The 18,574-nt window shown below is 35.0% G+C and overlaps 1 protein-coding gene across 1 annotated transcript in view; it reads left to right on the top strand.

The window, feature by feature from the left end:
- Window positions 1–18,574, top strand: part of UTRN (utrophin) — a 512,939-nt gene that overhangs the window by 472,105 nt on the left and 22,260 nt on the right. Inside the window, exons 55-58 of the mRNA XM_011997130.1 lie at window positions 6,581–6,849; window positions 10,257–10,403; window positions 13,228–13,306; window positions 16,433–16,493. Of these exons, the coding sequence (XP_011852520.1) occupies window positions 6,581–6,849; window positions 10,257–10,403; window positions 13,228–13,306; window positions 16,433–16,493 (556 nt within the window). The remainder of the gene's footprint in view (window positions 1–6,580; window positions 6,850–10,256; window positions 10,404–13,227; window positions 13,307–16,432; window positions 16,494–18,574) is intronic.

The raw sequence follows: 18,574 nt of genomic DNA, 5'->3' as shown, positions 1-18,574 counted from the left end.
TCCTTCTGAAACATTCTCAGCTTTTCCTTTTTCCTTTTGTTGCCACCCGCCTGCCCCCAGTGACCCATCTGTTGATGTCCAGCCCAAATGAATTAATTTGAATAAATCGCAAAACTGCCACTACTTGGAGGAAATTCAGGGATTATTCCTGAATGAAGAAAATGGAAAGATCTCAGGTTGCTTAGTGAGGCTGTGATTGTCTGTTCCAGGGACTCTTTGATCTTCCTGCTTCTTTCCTTGGAGTTGTGTCTGTCTAGTGGTTGGGCCCTGTTTCTTCCTCCACTCAATGCTGGGCTTACTTTGGCCATTTCACAGGGAGAGTAAACCTTGAATATATTTAGACTCCAATTCTGCCTCTATTGACTTCAGGTCAGTGGTGCCATGTAGCTCCCTCCACAGTGTGTTTCGTATTCTGAGTTCCCCTCCATTTGTGTCCCCTCTCTTAATAACTTGCATTTAATATTTGTGGAAGGTAGTCCCTAAGTCTTATTTACTTTTGAGGTCTTGATGTTCTCTAAATATATCTATGTTCTTTTTTCTTTAAAAAAAAGAATTTGAGAAGTCCACTGGCAGCATGGATGAGTCCATGCCGTCTTTATCATGTCCATATTGAAAGATTTAGGCTGCATATTAACAGGTGAATCTGCTCTGAGTAGCCTCTTGTTATTGTCATCCTTATAATTTATTAGATTGACATAATTAGAAGCACTAATCAGCCATGGCAGTTGATGATGTACTTGTAATCTGGCTCATAATGAGTGGCTGTCATCAGTTATTGTACAGAGTAGGAAATGGTCAGGGCCCTCTCAAACACTGATTGAACATTTCAGAGTTACTAAATGGATCTTAATCACTTAATCAGAAAATTAGGAAATAATGTATTTCCCAATATTTTCATCAGAAACATCTTTTGGTCATGAGAAAAGAGAGAGAGAAATAGGAGGGGGGTAAAGAGAGAGAGAGATTGAGAGAGAGCAAGTGAAGTCTTTTCCCTTGAGTTCTTATTGGCTAATCAACCTGGTTTGCTTACATGAAAATCTCTACAGATATCTAAACCTCCCAGAGCTAGTTATAAAATATTAAAAAGGAATGGAAGAGTAACCTTCCTCAAGAGCCTACTGTGTGCCACACATGTGCCAGTAGTTTTCTATGTATTAACTGAGGTTGAAAGAGACAAGGAATATATCTAGGATTATGTAACTAGTTAGTATTAGAACGGGCATACAATCTCCTAATCTTTTCTTCTATCAAATTGTCCAGCAGTAAAAATGCCAGTTGTGAATTTTTTTCTTTACTTGATTGTTTTAATATTTCCTTTTCATCTTGTGGTAGAATAAAACAATATGATTTTAGATACATGCAAAAAAGCAAATAGTATAAATAAGGTATTTGGAATTACCATACTTGAAATGACTTTGTAAGGTTGATCCTTCTATTTCACAATAGTTTTTTATAAGTGCTTTACACAGATGTGAGAAAGAGGAAGAAAAATGACGTGAAAATATGTCCACTTAAAAGTGTAAAATTGAATGTTCTCAATAAAAAGGAGCGCTAAAAATTCTATTCAGTCCAACTCAATTAAGCAATTATATACTGAGGACACACCAGTCTCTAGACTGGCTACTGTAAAATCAATATGAAAAGAAAGAAAACATTCATGACATTGGGCTTAAAAACCTAAGAGTAGAAAAGCCACAATGGAGATTATAAATGTTGATATCATAATTGAGAAAAAAAATACAATACATATGGGAAATGTTTATTGAACAATAACATGGGCTAATTCTAATAAATTTCTATCATTATTTCATGGGAGAAACATAGTTTCATTTTTAAAATTTAAAGGATAACTTTACATGAGCACTCAAAGGAAGGTTTTTTTTTCCCCTCTACTATTAAGATTTCTTTGAGATGTACAGAGGCTACACCTTCTTACATAATTGAATTGAGGTAAAATAGACTCTTGAAATATTTTTCTAGCATGAGAAAATAGGGTTTGCACTTGATAAAACTGGGCTGGGCAGGTCAAGTAACTGGCCTAGGAGCAATGGGCAAAATGGGAGCAGGACTGATTCCAAATCCTAGTCTCTGTTCATGGTCCAGCTTTGGTTTTTCACCTGCATTCTGGTAACGTATATTATAGTCTTTTTCCTCATGGTATAAAGGAGAGTGTGGCATAAATGCTGTGCCACTAATTTGCATATTTGAAGAAGTAAAGGTAATTGGATGACAGAAAACATCAGGATTAATCTTCCCTTTTTCCTCTCTTCCTTTGTCTTCTTCCTGTTTCTTCTTTCTAAAAGATAATTATCTGTGCTCCCTTAAATAGATTTGTAATGCAATAAATAAATTGACGTTTAAAATTATAAAATATGAATATAAAATAACTATAATATTCATATTGTATAAATATATAATATAAATAAATATAAAACTTTAAGTAAGAGGCCAGGTGCAGTGGCTTATGCCTGTAATCTTAGACCTTTTTGAAGACTGAGGTGGGAGGATCACATGAGGTCAGAAGTTTGAGACCAGCCTGGGTAACATAGTGAGACCTCATCCCTAAAAAAAAAAAAAATTAGCTGGCCACTGTGGCACGTAACTGTGATCCCAGCTACTCAGAAAGCTGAGGTGGGAAGATCACTTGATCCAAGGAGTTTGATGCTGTGAGCCATGCTCATGCTACTGCACTTCAACTGGGGCAACACAGCAAGACCCTGACTAAAAAAAAATGGGGTGTGTGTGTGTATATATATATGTATAATTATATGTAATATATACATAATTTTACTTATGTATATTATACATAAATATATATATTTTCTTCTGCGTAGCTGAGGGTATATGTATGTAATAAAAATTAAAATATAATTCTACCCTCAAATTTTGGCCAGTTCAATGGGAAGACCTGAAGGGAGGAGAATGGAGAGTGACAGGGTATACACACACACACACACACACACACACACACACACACTTTAGAGAGTAGGAAAGTGACATAGGAAAAAAAAAGTCTTCTGGTCTCAGAATTGCTAGCAAATTTATTTGGTTTTCTCCTGCTGTTTCCTCTGTCTCTAGCATTAGCCTCTATTACACCTTTCTCAATGCAAATTAGATTACCCTCTTATCACTGAGCTTCATTTGCTCTCTGGCCTCCAGTATTTAGGGACTGTGCTCTGTGTGGGGTTGACCCAGGAACCCAATGGAGTGAAAATGTCCAGTGAGCTTCAGCTACATGGTCCAGAGAAATCAATTTACGTGCCAATAGGCTAGCTGCATTCCATCCTGACGACCTGTTAGAACCACCTGGGGAGCTTTGGTATCTATCCATGGCAGACCTTACGCTGACCAAATCATTACCTTTTGGGGGAGGGCCCCCGGATTATCAGCCTTAAAAACTCACTCAATCCCTCACTGTGAGGGTCGTTTCTAAAATGACACCAGGGTTCTTCACTGGTGGAGAAGATTCTCTACTCGTGTAGGTGGGCTTTAGCATTTACCACAGAATACTTATTCAGAAATTCTCAAGTAACATTTGTCCTATGATTTTCAAATGAGAGGACTTTATTTTAAGAATGCAATCATTTCCTTTTTTTTTTTTTCATTTTTTTCTGCCTTTTGGATGTTTGAATTTATTTATTTATTTATTTATTTATTTATTTATTTATTTATTTATTTTACCCTAAATAGTCATACCTTCATATTTCACATGTTGCTTCTTCTTATGTGTCTCACAGACTTCTAGAACGTTTTTGTTTTGTTTTTTACTTTGCTCTGTGCTTGGCTTAAAGTATGCATTCAGCTGAGATTGTTGCTGCATTGGGAATCTCTTATTTTGACTCAAAAGTGATTCGTTAATGTTTCCTTTCTGGCAGACAGATGGTGATTGAACATAGAACTTTTCTTTTCTTCTGAGTAGCTACTTGAGTGGGGATTATGTAAGAAATACTGCACAAGGACTGCTCAATCAATAGATTTTTACATTAAGGAAAGACAAAAATGTCAGAGGCAGTAGATGATGTTTTCTCACAAGACAAAGAACCCATGGGCCTCCCTGTGCCAGGTTATTTAATGTCTGACAGAATGAGTTTTTACTTTATCTGAGGAAAATTACCATAATTAAGTTGTCCGTTCTGAAATGAGTTTTTTTTTTTTTTACAGTAGTCCATGCTTAAGATATATTTTTGAAGAAGTCCAAGTAACTTACTAACAAACACAGGTGTTTAATCATAAAAGTTACCACCTCATGAGACTAAGAATGATTTTTTTCATCTTAGGTACAGCATTTTATATTTATATAAAATGTATACAATGTAAGTATTATATATCATTTTTTAGATATCTTTTTTTTTTTTTCTGAGATGGAGTTTTGCTCTTGTTGCCCAGGCTGGAGTACAGTGGCACAATATCAGCTCATTGCAACCTCTGCCTCCCAGGGTCAAGCGATTCTCCTGCCTCAGCCTCCTGAGTAGCTGGGACTACAGGCGTGCGCCACCATACCCAGCTAATTTTTTTTTAATTTTTAATAGAGACGGGGTTTCCATCATGTTGGCCAGGCTAGTCTCAAACTCCTGACCTCAGGTAATCCACCCGCCTTGACCTCCTGCCAAAGTTCGGGGATTACAGGTGTGAGCCACTGTGCCTGGCCTAGATATCTTGCAGGTATAAAGATTTAAATAAAGTTTGCCTTTCTAATAATACACCGGCCTTCAGAGAGTTTCTTTCTCAGAAGCCTTTGCAATCCTGACATGTTGCATGTTTTAGGGCTTTTCTCTGGGCTCCTTGATGGTTACTTGAACCTGTTTCTCTAATTCACTTATTTTTTTATTTTTTATTTTTTTTATTTTTTTTTGAGACAGAGTCTCAACTCTGTCACCTAGGCTGGAGTGCAATGGCACTGTGTCCACTCACTGCAACCTCCATCTCCTGGATTCAAGCAATTCTCCTGGCCCAGCCTCCTGAGTAGCTGAGATTACAGGCACCCACCACCACGCCTGGCTAATTTTTATATTTTTCGTAGAGACGGGATTTAGTCATGTTGGCCAGGCTGGTCAACTCCTGGCCTCAGGTGATCCACCAACCTCAGCCTCCCAAAGTGCTGGGATTACAGGCCTCTAATTCACTTATTTTCTTTATTTATCTTGTACTGGTATGTTCAACCTATCTACCGATTGTGATGTTTTCTCTTCTTTCCTTCAATTCAGCTGCCAAGAGATTTTTGAAGTTTCCCTGTAGACTTCCACCACTTAAGCGGCACAACTCGTAGTTCTGTGGTTGCTAAATATCAATGTCTAGACTTTTTTGGAAATTTAGAGAGACAAACATATGTGTTCCACCACCCTTGACTTGGCTTTTATATAATATTTAAATAAAGTCGGGCAGAACAATTTACACTGAGGATGAAAGTTACGGTTTAGGAGAGCTCGCTTCTGTGCATTTTATGATGAAGTTCATCTTATGATGATCATTTTCCAAGTGATTTGGAACATTTTGAGGTGAAGTGGAAATTGCTAATGTGCTGTGTACTGAAAGATGAGATGTTATCACAAAGAAGAATGTGTTTTCTGTCTCAAATTAATGTACAGTTTATGTCGATTGCACTGCCTCTTTATTTGCAGCGGACGGTTAGATACCACCATCAGACCAGCTAGATAGGAAAGGAGGTATTTTAAGGTATAGAAGATAGTGAAGTCCCAGGAGTGTGGAACCGTGCTGGAGACCTTTCTAAGCTGTCTTGAGAATTCCCCCTCAGTGTTGACCGCGTTTCTCTGCCCTTGCTTTACCAGCTCCCCATCTCTTATATTTCTGACCCTTGGCTTTGAACTTGACTTTGATTTCTGTCTGTATCCTTTGCTTCTCCTCTGGACGGTTCCAGCCCACATCCTTTGGCCTGTCCATGTGTTATGCCTGCTATTTTTATCTGAAAAAAGTTTATTTCAAGCATTATGGAAGCCCCCTTGTTCTGTTACATACTTAGGGTGGTCCTTGAAATCTTGCTATCTTCCTGCTAAAATGTTTGTGGGCTGCAGATGATGCCCTTTATTAAAAAGAAACTGCCAAGCAGCCTTAGAGATGACCACTATCTAAGGTATGTTATTTGTCTTCAGTTATTTATTTTTAGAAACAAAATAAATTAATCTTATTTTCTGAGAGTTTTTGCTTATAATTTATAGTCATTCTTCATTAATTATACTTACCATTTATCTTGAGAATACTGAAATGAAAAAGTGTCTTTGGATTTTGTGTAACTAAATTTATGATAAAGAAAAATTGGTTTATTTCTTGTGTTATCTTCTTAAATTTCAGTGGCTTTACAAATACTTTAAAATTCAAAAATCAGGTCAATTTACTAATCTCAGTAACTATTTTATTCTCCTTTTGAGTGTATGATTAGGTGTAGTAGAGAATTCATGGATGAAGTATGGAGAATTTTTTCTTGACCTGGACAATTTTTATCCTAGATTAATTTTTTCTTACTTTTTCTCTGTATACCTCAGTAGCTATGATAACACTCACGCTTGGCTATTAAGAATATACAATCAGACATCCAAATTATTCTTTTTCTTTTTTTTAATCACAGAATTGACTCCTGAGGAGAAAGCCCAAAAGATTGCCAAAGCCATGCGCAAACAGTCTTCTGAAGTCAAAGAAAAATGGGAAAGTCTAAATGCTGTAACTAGCAATTGGCAAAAGCAAGTGGACAAGGCATTGGAGAAACTAAGAGACCTGCAGGGAGCTATGGACGACCTAGATGCTGACATGAAGGAGGCAGAGTCCGTGCGCAATGGCTGGAAGCCCGTGGGAGACTTACTCATTGACTCGCTGCAGGATCACATTGAAAAAATCATGGTCAGCATCATTGTCTTTGAAAGATTTTTAAGAAATGTTTTCTTGTTAAATATAACATAAATGAAGAGAGCCGCACATATAAATTGTTATAAGGGATTGTTACAAAGCCAACACTGCTGCAGCCTCACCCATCAGGAGTCAGGACAGATGCCTTCCATATGACCCTCACCATTGGAAGCTCCTGCCCCGAAATAACAACTAATGCAACTTTTATGATAATTTACATTTATTTTTATTTTTTATCCAACTCTGCATCTCTAGACAATATAGATTAGGTTTCCCTATTTTTAAAAAATATTTTTAATCTCCAGATTTCCCCTCTCTTCCTTTTTTCTTTTCTTTTCAGTTTATTTGTTAAAGACACTGCATTGTTTGTTTTGTATTGATTCCCAGAGCCTGGATTTTGCAGAGTTGTGTCCATATGGTATAGTCTCCAGGTTCCTCTCTACTCTATATCTCTTGTAAATTGGTGGTTGGAGATAGAGATTTAATCAAAAGCACACTCTTTTACTGGGAACTCTCATCTATAAATTGCATCTTTTTGTATATTAATGAAGAATTAGTTTAGCTATAAATTCTGTTTGTAGTCAGGAATTGACCAAAGCTATGGATGTTAGACCTATGGTTACCTCCCCTTTGGTCTCCATATTCTAGAACAGCTCCAGAAAAAAAGTTAATAAAATTTAGATAATAAGAGATATAAGAGCTGATTTAAAGTGTACACCAAATCTCATTGACAATGTAGTCAGATAAAAATAAGTACTGAATTTTGCTAAATATTATTAAATATGTCAAAGCAACTGGAAAACAAAATCCTTGGGGATAATCAGATTATGTCAACTCCCTGAAATTATCGTTAATCATTCTTACTTACAGAGTACACACCTTCTGGCAGGAGAAGGGCTTAGGAGTCACACCTGCCAACAGACTGCCAGTTAGCACCTTTGATACTAGCAGATGTTCTGTTTTTATGGCAAGGAAGGCCACATAGTCTCTTATTCTGTTATAGGAAAGTGCAGTCATAACATGATAAATTGGTTCTTTATACTAGAACACACAGCAGTTCTGAAACCATTTTAAAACTTGCTTTATCTCAAACCCCTTAATTTGGAAGCTCTTCAAAAACAAAAGATAAACTTTCTTGATACAAAGACTCCTCGTTGCCATATAACACCTGACCATAAAATGAAAAACAAAAACCAAAGACCTTGTTTGTCAAAGCTTTTTAAATGTTTTAACCTGTGGCTTATATAGAGAAACATTATTTTGGGAGAGGAAAAATTTAAATTTCTTTTTTGTTCCAAAAGATTTTTAAAGCCTGTCTTGAAGTTGTATTCTATTGTGTTAAAGTTTACTATCTTTTGAAATAAAATAGGCTATTATTTGAAATTATATGCATCTCAAAGCATTTTCTAGCATTTCATTTTTAATCTTTAATAGATAAAAAATAAAAAGATGTTGATTTTAAAAGCTAATTACAGTTCTTGAGTCCTCCAAGGTACCTACCCATGGAGAGAATATTAATGCATACAGTTAAAATCATGACTGAAGAAACCTTGAAGGATTTGAATTCTGTAATTGTTCTCAAATTGAAGCTGAGGGACCCCAGCCTTTTGAAAGTCCAGAGTGAAACATTCCCTTTGCCCACCCTAACCCACACCTCCTCCTTCCCTGTGCTTCTATATTAATTGTGAATTTTTTCCCTTATAATGTCTCTGTTACCATACAACTGCTCTTCTTATTTAATTGTATTTGTGTGTTGGCTTGTGTGTGCACATTCTGTCATCTATTAAAATGCCAAATCTACAGCAATGGAGAAAAACTACCTCAGCTCTTCTCCTTCCATATTGCAGCAATTCCCATGAATTTGTATGCTTCCCTTCTTCTACCCTGTCTTTGAAATGTTGGTACACATGTTGACTTCAAAGTTCCAACATTCATAGTTCTTACGCTGACTCTAGTCTCTTAAAGAGCCTCCCTACTTAAAGAGTGGACAATGTAGAAATGATGAAATCTGAGGGCCAAAGCTAATGGGATGTTTACAACACCTACTACTTTTTTTTATATATACTTTAAGTTCTAGGGTACATGTGCACAATGTGCAGGTTTGTTACATATGTATACATGTGCCATGTTGGTGTGCTGCACCCATTAACTCGTCATTTACATTAGGTATATCTCCTAATGCTATCCCACCCCCTACCCCCATCCCTACTACTTCTAATTTAAGTTTTGTACATTATTAACTATAATTTTGCGGCCAATTTAAACTTAAACTGTTTTCCTTTAGTATCCCAGTTCTGTTCTCCATTCTGTTTTAGCTTAAATATTGCTCAAATATAATTTTGTGGGCCTTTGTCAATAGAAATTCATTCTGTCTCTTTTGGATTGCATGTCCTGTACTGAATAGTGAGCGTCTGTTCCCAAGCAGCTTCCATTCTTCATTGGGGACATCAAGAATATGGATGCTCATAATGACAATTTCTGAGTGTTCTTAGTGAGTTGTTTTGATGATTCTAGACCTTGCTCAGAGGTGGCATTTGTCAATTCTAAGACTCATTTACCTTTTTTCCTGTAGACTCCACTCTTCCTGCCCAAGTCCTAACCACAGAATGATTATAAATGATTTGGACAGGGATAGATCTTACCTCTTGAGTCTGTAATAGGCATTGGTTTCATGGTTAGGAATGTTGTTTCTGCTGGCCACTTTCTAACTTAATTTTAAGTGGAAATATGTTAAAATCAAGTTGTTGGATTTGGTGAAAAAATATTAAGGTAGCTATGTTAAAACAGAATAAAAAGAAAATATGAATACAAACTAAAGATAGAATCAACATTAGATATCAGTAAAGTAGAAAATAATGGCAAACATTTTCCAGAGTAAACTGCATGTAATAAAAAGCATGAAAGGAAATACATAATCATTTAAATAAGTTTGAATTATTTTTCTCTTCACACACTTATTTACATTCTTTGGGTAATAAACAGTGACTTTTTGGTTCTTCATCCAAGTTACCGAAGACCTGAATTAAGTCAGCTGTTGTTGAGTGGGCAACTGTAGTTGATTTCCTCTGAGATGGCCTTGCCATTTATTTGGAAGTAGAGTTCCAGGACCCCACATATACCAAAATTCATGCATACTTCAAGTCCCACATTTCCCCATGGAACCTGCATGTATGAAAAGTCAGCTCTCCATATATACGTGGGTCTCACATCCTGCAAATACTGTATTTTCCATATGTTTGATTGAAAAAACTCTGTGCATAAGTGGACGCAGGCAGTTTGGTTGAGAAAAATCTGTGCATACGTGGACCCATGCAGTTCAGATCTAAGTTATTCAAGGATCAGCTGTACCAGCTTTTGTTATATTCTTTTCCAATAATATATTTTTGGTTTTTTTCTTCTAGGCATTTAGAGAAGAAATTGCGCCAATCAACTTAAAAGTTAAAACAGTGAATGATTTATCCAGTCAGCTGTCTCCACTTGACCTGCATCCCTCTCTAAAGATGTCTCGCCAGCTAGATGACCTTAATATGCGATGGAAACTTTTACAGGTGTCAGCTTATTCCCTTTCGTAATGCAGGCTTACACCTTGGGTGGACTTTAAACCCTACCTCACTATTCTACCACTCACCGTTTTCTCTTTCTTTATTGATGGTATTTGATAATGAATTTAGCATGTGATGACATCAGGTATTTGTCTTTCAGTATCTTGAACCTAAAGGCCTCTTTATTTATAGAGTTTAATTCAATTTTTTGGTGTACTATTCATATGATATTTGTGGAAAATTGCAAAAGGTTAAATAAATCACAGTAATTGAAACCTGTGTTAGGTCACAGAAACGTTTTTCACATAATGGCTCATAAAGGAGTCATTTTTCTTACTTTCGTCATGTATTTTTTTGTTTCATTTTGAAAAATTAGGAAAGTCTCTATTGTTTTTCTTCTAACTGGTTGCTATTTAAATATCTTTCTTATTTTTTTCAAGATAGCGTATTTATACCAGTGGTGTTTACCTTTAGTTCTCAGATTTCAGCTAATGCAGTTGGTGTAATGACTCCAGACCTTATTTCAATATGCAGTTTTGATATAACGCATACAAACATTTGAGAGATATAATATTTTATCATATAATAGATTTGCTGAATTAATTCGAATATCCAAGCACTCAATCGTTCATATTTTCTTAATGAAATTGAAGAAGAAATTAGTGTATAATATTTTACAATCTCAGTCTTTGAAAAGAGTGCTAATAACCTAGGATTAGTAAAGCAAAATCTGTTAAATGTATACATGTTTTTCTAGTGGGTGGAACACAGAAATATTTGCTCTTTATTCTTTTTTTTTCTTCTGCTTTGTTTCTCTAATTCATTATCTTCATGTGATGATTCTTATGATCCATCTTGATTTACTTACCATTCTATTTCTGTTATCACCATTCCAATTAGAAGTCAGGGAATATGTTATACTTGAAAGAAGGTATGTATTCTGTCATCCTTATCTATGATCCTGGTAACCTCTAGCGCTCAGATGTTAGTTGCTGGTTGGATAAGAAGAGAAAAATCTATGCTGGTGGGCAACACTGTTGAATTACAGGAGTAATATTTTCTTTACTCATAAAGTGTGGCATTTGAATGCTTTTAGGCCTTAATGAACAAAGTGCATACTAATGCAATTTAAATAGCTAACCAGGAGGAACTAGTGCTGTCCAGGGAACCAGACATACACAGTTTCATTTAAGGACAGCTGCAAATGAGGTTGTCCTTTTAAGTGGAACAATAACTAGCATTACATGACCAAGGCTAGAAAAAGGAAATGGAAATGTCAGTAGGCTGTGTGCAGTTGTTATTGATTTGCATTTAGTTTCTCAGTTTAGTAACCCTTTACATTTTCATAATGCAGATAACTAACTATAGAATGTGTATTTTACAAAGGCTGGGCATGGTGGCTCATGCCTGTCATCCCAACATTTTGTGAGGCTGAGGTGAGAGGGTCGCTTGAGGTCAGAAGTTTGAGACCAGCCTGTGCAACACAGGGAAAGCCTGTCTCTACAAAATAAAAATTGAAAAAATTAGCTGGGTGTGGTAGTGTGTGCCTGTAGTCTTAACTCCTTGAGAGACTGAAGTGGGAGGCCCACTTGAGGCTAGGAGTTCAAGGGTACAGGGAGCTATGTTTGTGCCACTACGCTCCAGCCTGAGCAACAGAGTGAGACCGTGTCTCTAAAAATAAAACAAAAACAAAGACGTGGATAAAAGATGTAGAGTATCCAACCTGGGCAGCACAGTGAGAACTTGTCTCTACCAAAAAAAAAAAAAAAAAAAAACTTAACCCAGCGTAATTGCACATGCGTGTAGTCCCAGCTACCTGGGAGGCTAAGGTGGGAGTATTACTTGAGCCCACGAACTCGAGGCTACAGTGAGCCATAATCATGCCACTGAACTCCAGCCTGGGCAACATAGTGAGACTCTGTCTTTACAAACAAAACAAAACCAAACCCAAAAATGTATATGAAAAAATATGGAGAGTACATTAATATGCCTGTACAAACTTAAATATATGTCTCAACCCCAAGTAGAGATGATCAGATATAAATTTGGAGGAAAATAAGGTGTTGCATACTCACATGTCTTTTCATTTTCTGTTTATCTTCTACCACCTCACTCTATCCTTCTAACTATCCACTATCTATGTACTGTCTATTTCTCTCTCTCTCTCTCACCATATATAGATAGATAGATAGATAGATAGATAGATAGATAGATAGATAGATAGATAGATAGATAGATAGATAGATAGATAGATAGAATCTATTATCTAACTATCTAGTTTCCTAGGCTTCTTTTTCATTTGCTCCCTATAACACTTTGTACCATCTTCCTTACAAAAGAGAGATGAGTAGTCACTGATTCCATGACCACATTTTGACTTTAGACGCTTTAGAGACAATGTACTGCCTTAGAGGCAATGCAGAGTAACAGTTAGGGCACAGATTCTGGCACTGTATGACCAAAATACAAAGAGGAGTGTTGCCACTCACTAGCTTTATGTCCTTGGGTACCTCTTTGTGTTTTAGTTTCTTAATCTGTAAGATGATGATAAAAATAACTTTTACAGTTATGAAGACTAAAGCGTTAATTTCTATAAATTGCTTAGAAGAGTACCTGACTCTGTTTACTCTTATTTGAGGCCAGGAGTCTTTTTTTTTTTTTTTTTTTTTTTTACCATTACTCTGATACCAGAGACAGAGAAGGAGCCTATATAAACAATCATATCCTGGGCAATAGCATCATTTATTATAGTCTTTAAAGCAAAGATATTATTAAAGTTATTGTTTCAGAATTAAATTATTTCCTCTGTCTCACATGTGCATGTGTACAGGTTTCTGTGGATGATCGCCTTAAACAGCTTCAGGAAGCCCACAGAGATTTTGGACCATCCTCTCAGCATTTTCTCTCTAGTAAGTACTAATAAACTGGACTGATCGCATTAATTGAATGAATTAGCATTTTCTTTCACTTTAATTGAAGAAGCTGTATTCCTTGCTATTAATATGTTTATTTAGATAGATGCATGTAAGGAGGTACTAACATCAATGAAAATATTGCTTAATGGTTATTATTTGTATTAATGTAATGACAACTGAGAAGTCTTCAAGGTGGAACAGAAATGAATTCATCTTTAGCTATGGTTTTTCATTGGAATGTCTGTTATGATAACTAACATAGTATCATATCATCATTGCTGTGTCATAGGCAAAGATTATGAACTTTTTCATAATAAAGAAATCAGTTTTGTATTTTAAGATTTTAAATTAATTTTTCTGCTTAAAAAGTGCTTATTTAAAATACACCTTCAACTTTTAAAGTAAAAAAATCACTCCTCATAAATCTTTAAGTGGGAAGATTTTGATTTATTAGGCTCACTGCAATTATATTTAGTTTTTCTTCTATTCAAGTACTGCATATGTAGCCAAACCACCTATGTAGAATTTTATGTAATATTTTTCAACTGGAATTTTTAAATTTATAGACTATTCTTGAGATCTTGAATAAACAATTTGAGCTTCTACTTTATTTATCATTCACTGCTGAGGATACTAAAGAATGTAGGATTTATAGTCAAACAGATTGAGTTTAAACATTCATTTTGCCACTTACCAGACCTGTGAATTTCTGAAGGTTGATTTCTGTGTCTTAAAATACCATATTACCTATTTCTTCTGATTGTTTTGAGAACTCAGTGACAAGGCATATCCAATTACACAAAGCACCTAGCACAGTTCTTGACACAAATGCTTTCAGTAAATATTAATTCCTTTCCTTTCATTTCCTCTGGCAAATATATGTAAGAAAGCAATTTGTTTCATTTAATTCAATTTAAGTAAACTTTAAAACTTAGGACAAAGCTTATTTCTCAATCATGACAGTTTTTTGCAACTATAACCATAGAAATAGCTAAAAAATACTATCTCTTCTAACTAAAGTGATTACATTATATTTCCTCTTAATCTTTTTGTCACTATTAATAAACTGCCTTACCTCAGTTAAAGGTTGGGCTTTTCTTTTACAATTTCAAGAATCTTAATCAGTCATTTCCTGCCCCTTCCTGCCCTGTACCTCTCTACCTCTCACCATCCTCCCTGCCCCCACCCCTACCTCAACACCATATAGTTTTTCTGTTTCACAAACCTTAGACCTTAGCTAGTTAATCTTTGAGTGGTATAGGCCTTCCTGGAATATACTGTGTATCTAGATGCCAGGACACATTTTTAAAGTCCGGATACCATCAACGTTGATGAAGTAAATAGGTTTGCTGTATACTTATTAGATATTAAGTATTCCAGATTTCTAAAGCTCAGTTTCTCAAAATGTAAAACTATGTACCAAGATCAAATGAAAGAGGAGTTTACAAAATAATTGAGACTGTATTTGCAGTTCTAAGTATCAGTTATCTTTAATATTGATGAAATGCTACACTTTCACCTAGCAATCACTGTCGTAGTAGAAATCAAGCACATATTCTTTTGGAAGTGAAATATTGTGAAATTTACACAGATTTCATGCAAGTCAAATACATGGCCTTGTATTATCTAACACTGAGAGTCCAAGGAGGTGGAAGTTATTCAAATCAAAACAATTATTAAAATGAGTGGAGAAGTATAAACAAAGTCCCAATTAATAAATTTAATAATTGTTATCCTTTTTTGCTTGGAATCTTTGGCTTTATTATATTTCTTGGACTTTAGCCATGGTTATAAAAGAAGCCTGTTTAGTTAGGCGCAAAATAAAAACTGACCTGTTAGCCTGGTGCCAACACTGAAATGAGGTTGGCTCTAATGAGAAATATAATGTACCTACTTCCTCATTTTCATCCCTTTTTTATACTTTGGTGGGCATAGATTGAGAAAAGAATATTTGCCTTTTATAAAGAGAGGAAGAATTGTTGAGTAGAAAAATTGCTCAACTGATATTCAGAAATTGAGATCACATCTGAGCTCGACCATTTATTTACTGGCTATCACTCTTTGCGCAAGTTATTTTATCTCTACGCATTTAGTTCCTCATCTATCAAATGGAACTTTAACGTGTATCTTACTGGCTTCCTTACCAAAAAGATATATTTGAAAATGCTTGACAAAGTTTAGAATGCTGAATAGTTGTAAGATATTAATGTGACATGAAATTGAGAAAAAAAGTATTGGTGACAACTGGCTACATGAGGATCTGATGATATTTGCAAAGTATGAAAATTCAAAGTATTATTTGAATGTTGGTATTTGTTCATTTAGCAAAATTCCTTTATGGCACTAAATTCACATGTACTATTCTTCTTAAATAAGTCTTAAAATAATTGGTTAATGTAGGAATAAAGTATTTTTTATATGTAAGAAGTAACTAGAATTGGAAAAAAAAAAAAGTACCTCAATTTAAAACCCCCATAAAATCTCAATCATAGTAAGGTCTAGTGCAAAAGTAGGAGACTGGGCTCTCTATGTGTTTCAGATGAAAGTAAGAAATTGGGATTTTTTCTGCCTAGACGATTGCCTTAGTTCTTCACAACTTTTTGCCTATTTTTAAATTTCCTCTTTTTAAATTTTGTAGAATTGAATATATTTAAATGCCATCTGTACTCAATAGCTCCTCCTGTGACTATGATGCAAAGTAAAGAATGTTATTAGTCATCTGGAAAATTCAGTCTTCAAAAATCTCATTTTAAATCTGGATATACCAGGTAAAATTAATTTTGGTTTTATCAAAAATATATATGGAGTACAGTTTCCAGATGGCACTAAGGTTTAAACTGTAGTATTTATAAACAACACCATTTGAAAATTTAAAAGTATTTTTATCAACAGGTTAAATTAGTTGGCATTAGACCTTGAACCTGTATTGTTTCTTGTTTTATTCAAATGAATCCTTAAAGCCATTTTTTGTTTGGCCCAGTGGATCTCATAATTATAGGAATCCAGCTCAGAAACCAGAGCAGTTCATTGAATTTGCTATAAAATGTTCAGTTGTTTTGCATTAAGGTGTAAGGCTTTTTGGTTTCCAGCGTTTCCAATAATCTCCCTTTGTTTCCTCAGCATCAGTCCAGCTGCCGTGGCAAAGATCCATTTCACATAATAAAGTGCCCTATTACATCAAGTAAGTTGATTTTAATTCTCCCTTATAATACCAAGAAAATCATGTTTTATTGATAACTTAAGAGGCTTCTCCCCCCGTAACTTTTAAAAATGGAATTCAGTCCTGTTATCTGAAGGAAACTATGATATATTTAATGTTAAAAAGAAACTAGTTTTAACATGATAATTATATTTTTCATTTATTAGGTTAGGGATATAGATGTGTTTAGCTGATATATTTTAAAGTAGAGATTAAAATATTTGGAGACAAACAATAAGCTATGATGGCTCTACTGTACTCCAGCCTGGGCAACAGAGTAAGATCCAGTCTCTAAAAAATTAAAAAAAAAAAAATTGGAGAAAATGACAGAATTTCAAAATACTCTTGACACAATGATATTTGCCAAACTGTGCAAATTCTAAGCCATTTTTCCTCCTCCAAGAAAATCCATATAAAAATGTCTTATACTCTTCTTATTTTATTCCACCAGTAGGAAACAATGATTTATCATGAAAAAGTTAAATATTGTCAAGTTTTTCTTTGTCTTATAGAAGTTATCTGCATTATTAGCATAGGCTCATCATTCTTTGATTTTGTTGTCCAGTTAGTTTCTCCTTCTTGCACACAGTTTCTTCTTCTTATATGACATTTTATAAGTTTTGTATAATTTACACAGGCTCTTAGTAGGCCTTGATCCTTGGCTTAGGGCTATATATTGTCATGGAACAGAATGATAAAATACTACTTCTGCAGTTCCTTGTAGTGTAACTTAGTAAAGATATTAATTTACAGTGTGCTCTAGTGATGAGTCATAGTTCACCCTATTTTATGTGTCAGATGAACAGCATCATAATCATGACAACACTTACTTATTGTCAGGAGACAGCTCTGTCTCAGGTTAGCTGTGTGACCTCAGGTAAGTCAGATGAAGATCTCTGGGCCAAGTTTCCTTTATATCATTTCTAACATGGAGTGTGGTATCTCCAAAATCTATGCAAATGCTAATAATCTGCTCTTCCAATATACTTCCTGAAAACGTTGTGTGAAGTCCATGTTAGTGAAATAGTCTTTTCTTAATAATTTTTTATTTCAGTCTGAGATGTAAGCTCAGAGTAAAAAACAAGTTTGCCTAATATATAATAAATATAATAAGCAATATATATTATATTATCTTATGGGAGTTTAATATTTTTATCAGTGTATAACCTACAATGCACTGAGTTGTGAACTGAGTTGAGAACAAGGTATTGAGCAATTGATTGGTGTCAAATTTGCCCACGTAAGAATGGGAAGAGGTCAGACGCTGGATAAGTTGGCATGTCTCCAGTGAAAGAAGATGTGATTATCTAACTGAAAACATTTAAAACTGTTTACATTTTTATTGTACATTGTAACAATAATAATAGTAATAGTATTAGAGAACTTTAATTCGCTTGGGTGAATATTGACTTGAATTTAGTATTACAAATTTAGATATAAATCTGATGTACTGTCGTAGGCAAAATAATAACTGCTCCCAACCCCCGAAAGATTCCTGCATCCTAATCCCTGGTACCTATGAAAATGTTCGGTTACATAGCAAGGGAGAATTAAGGTCGTAAATGGAATTAAGGTTGCAAATCAACTGACCTTTAATTAGGGAGATTATTCTGGATTATCCTGATGGGTTTAATGTAATCCCAGTGGCCTTTAAGAGTGGCAGAGGAGATAAAGAGAGATTTGAGGATGCTAGCTACTAGCTTGGAAGGTAAAGGAAGCGGACATGATCCTTAAATGCAGGCAACTTCTAGAATCTGCAAAAGGCAAAGAAATGGGATTCTCTCTTAGAACCTCCAGAGAAGGAATACAGCCCTACCAACTTTGATTTTATCCCAGGGAGACTTTTTTGTAGCAGCAATAGAAAATTAATGAATGTACTATACAAAACTCAAGAAGGTCATGCAAATTAATTGAAATTAATTACTTATTGAATTGACTTAGAATCCTTTATCATCTGATTTTTTAAAAATGCAAACTGGATCAAGTATATGGATTTTACTAGATAAAGAAAATATTAAATCTCTTGCTTTATGTTTCTATCATGATTATCTGTGTGGTTTGGC

Source organism: Mandrillus leucophaeus, unplaced genomic scaffold, assembly GCF_000951045.1.
Source record: "Mandrillus leucophaeus isolate KB7577 unplaced genomic scaffold, Mleu.le_1.0 Scaffold531, whole genome shotgun sequence".
Taxonomy (NCBI): Eukaryota; Metazoa; Chordata; class Mammalia; order Primates; family Cercopithecidae; genus Mandrillus; species Mandrillus leucophaeus.
This window is presented reverse-complemented; position numbering and strand designations above follow the sequence as displayed.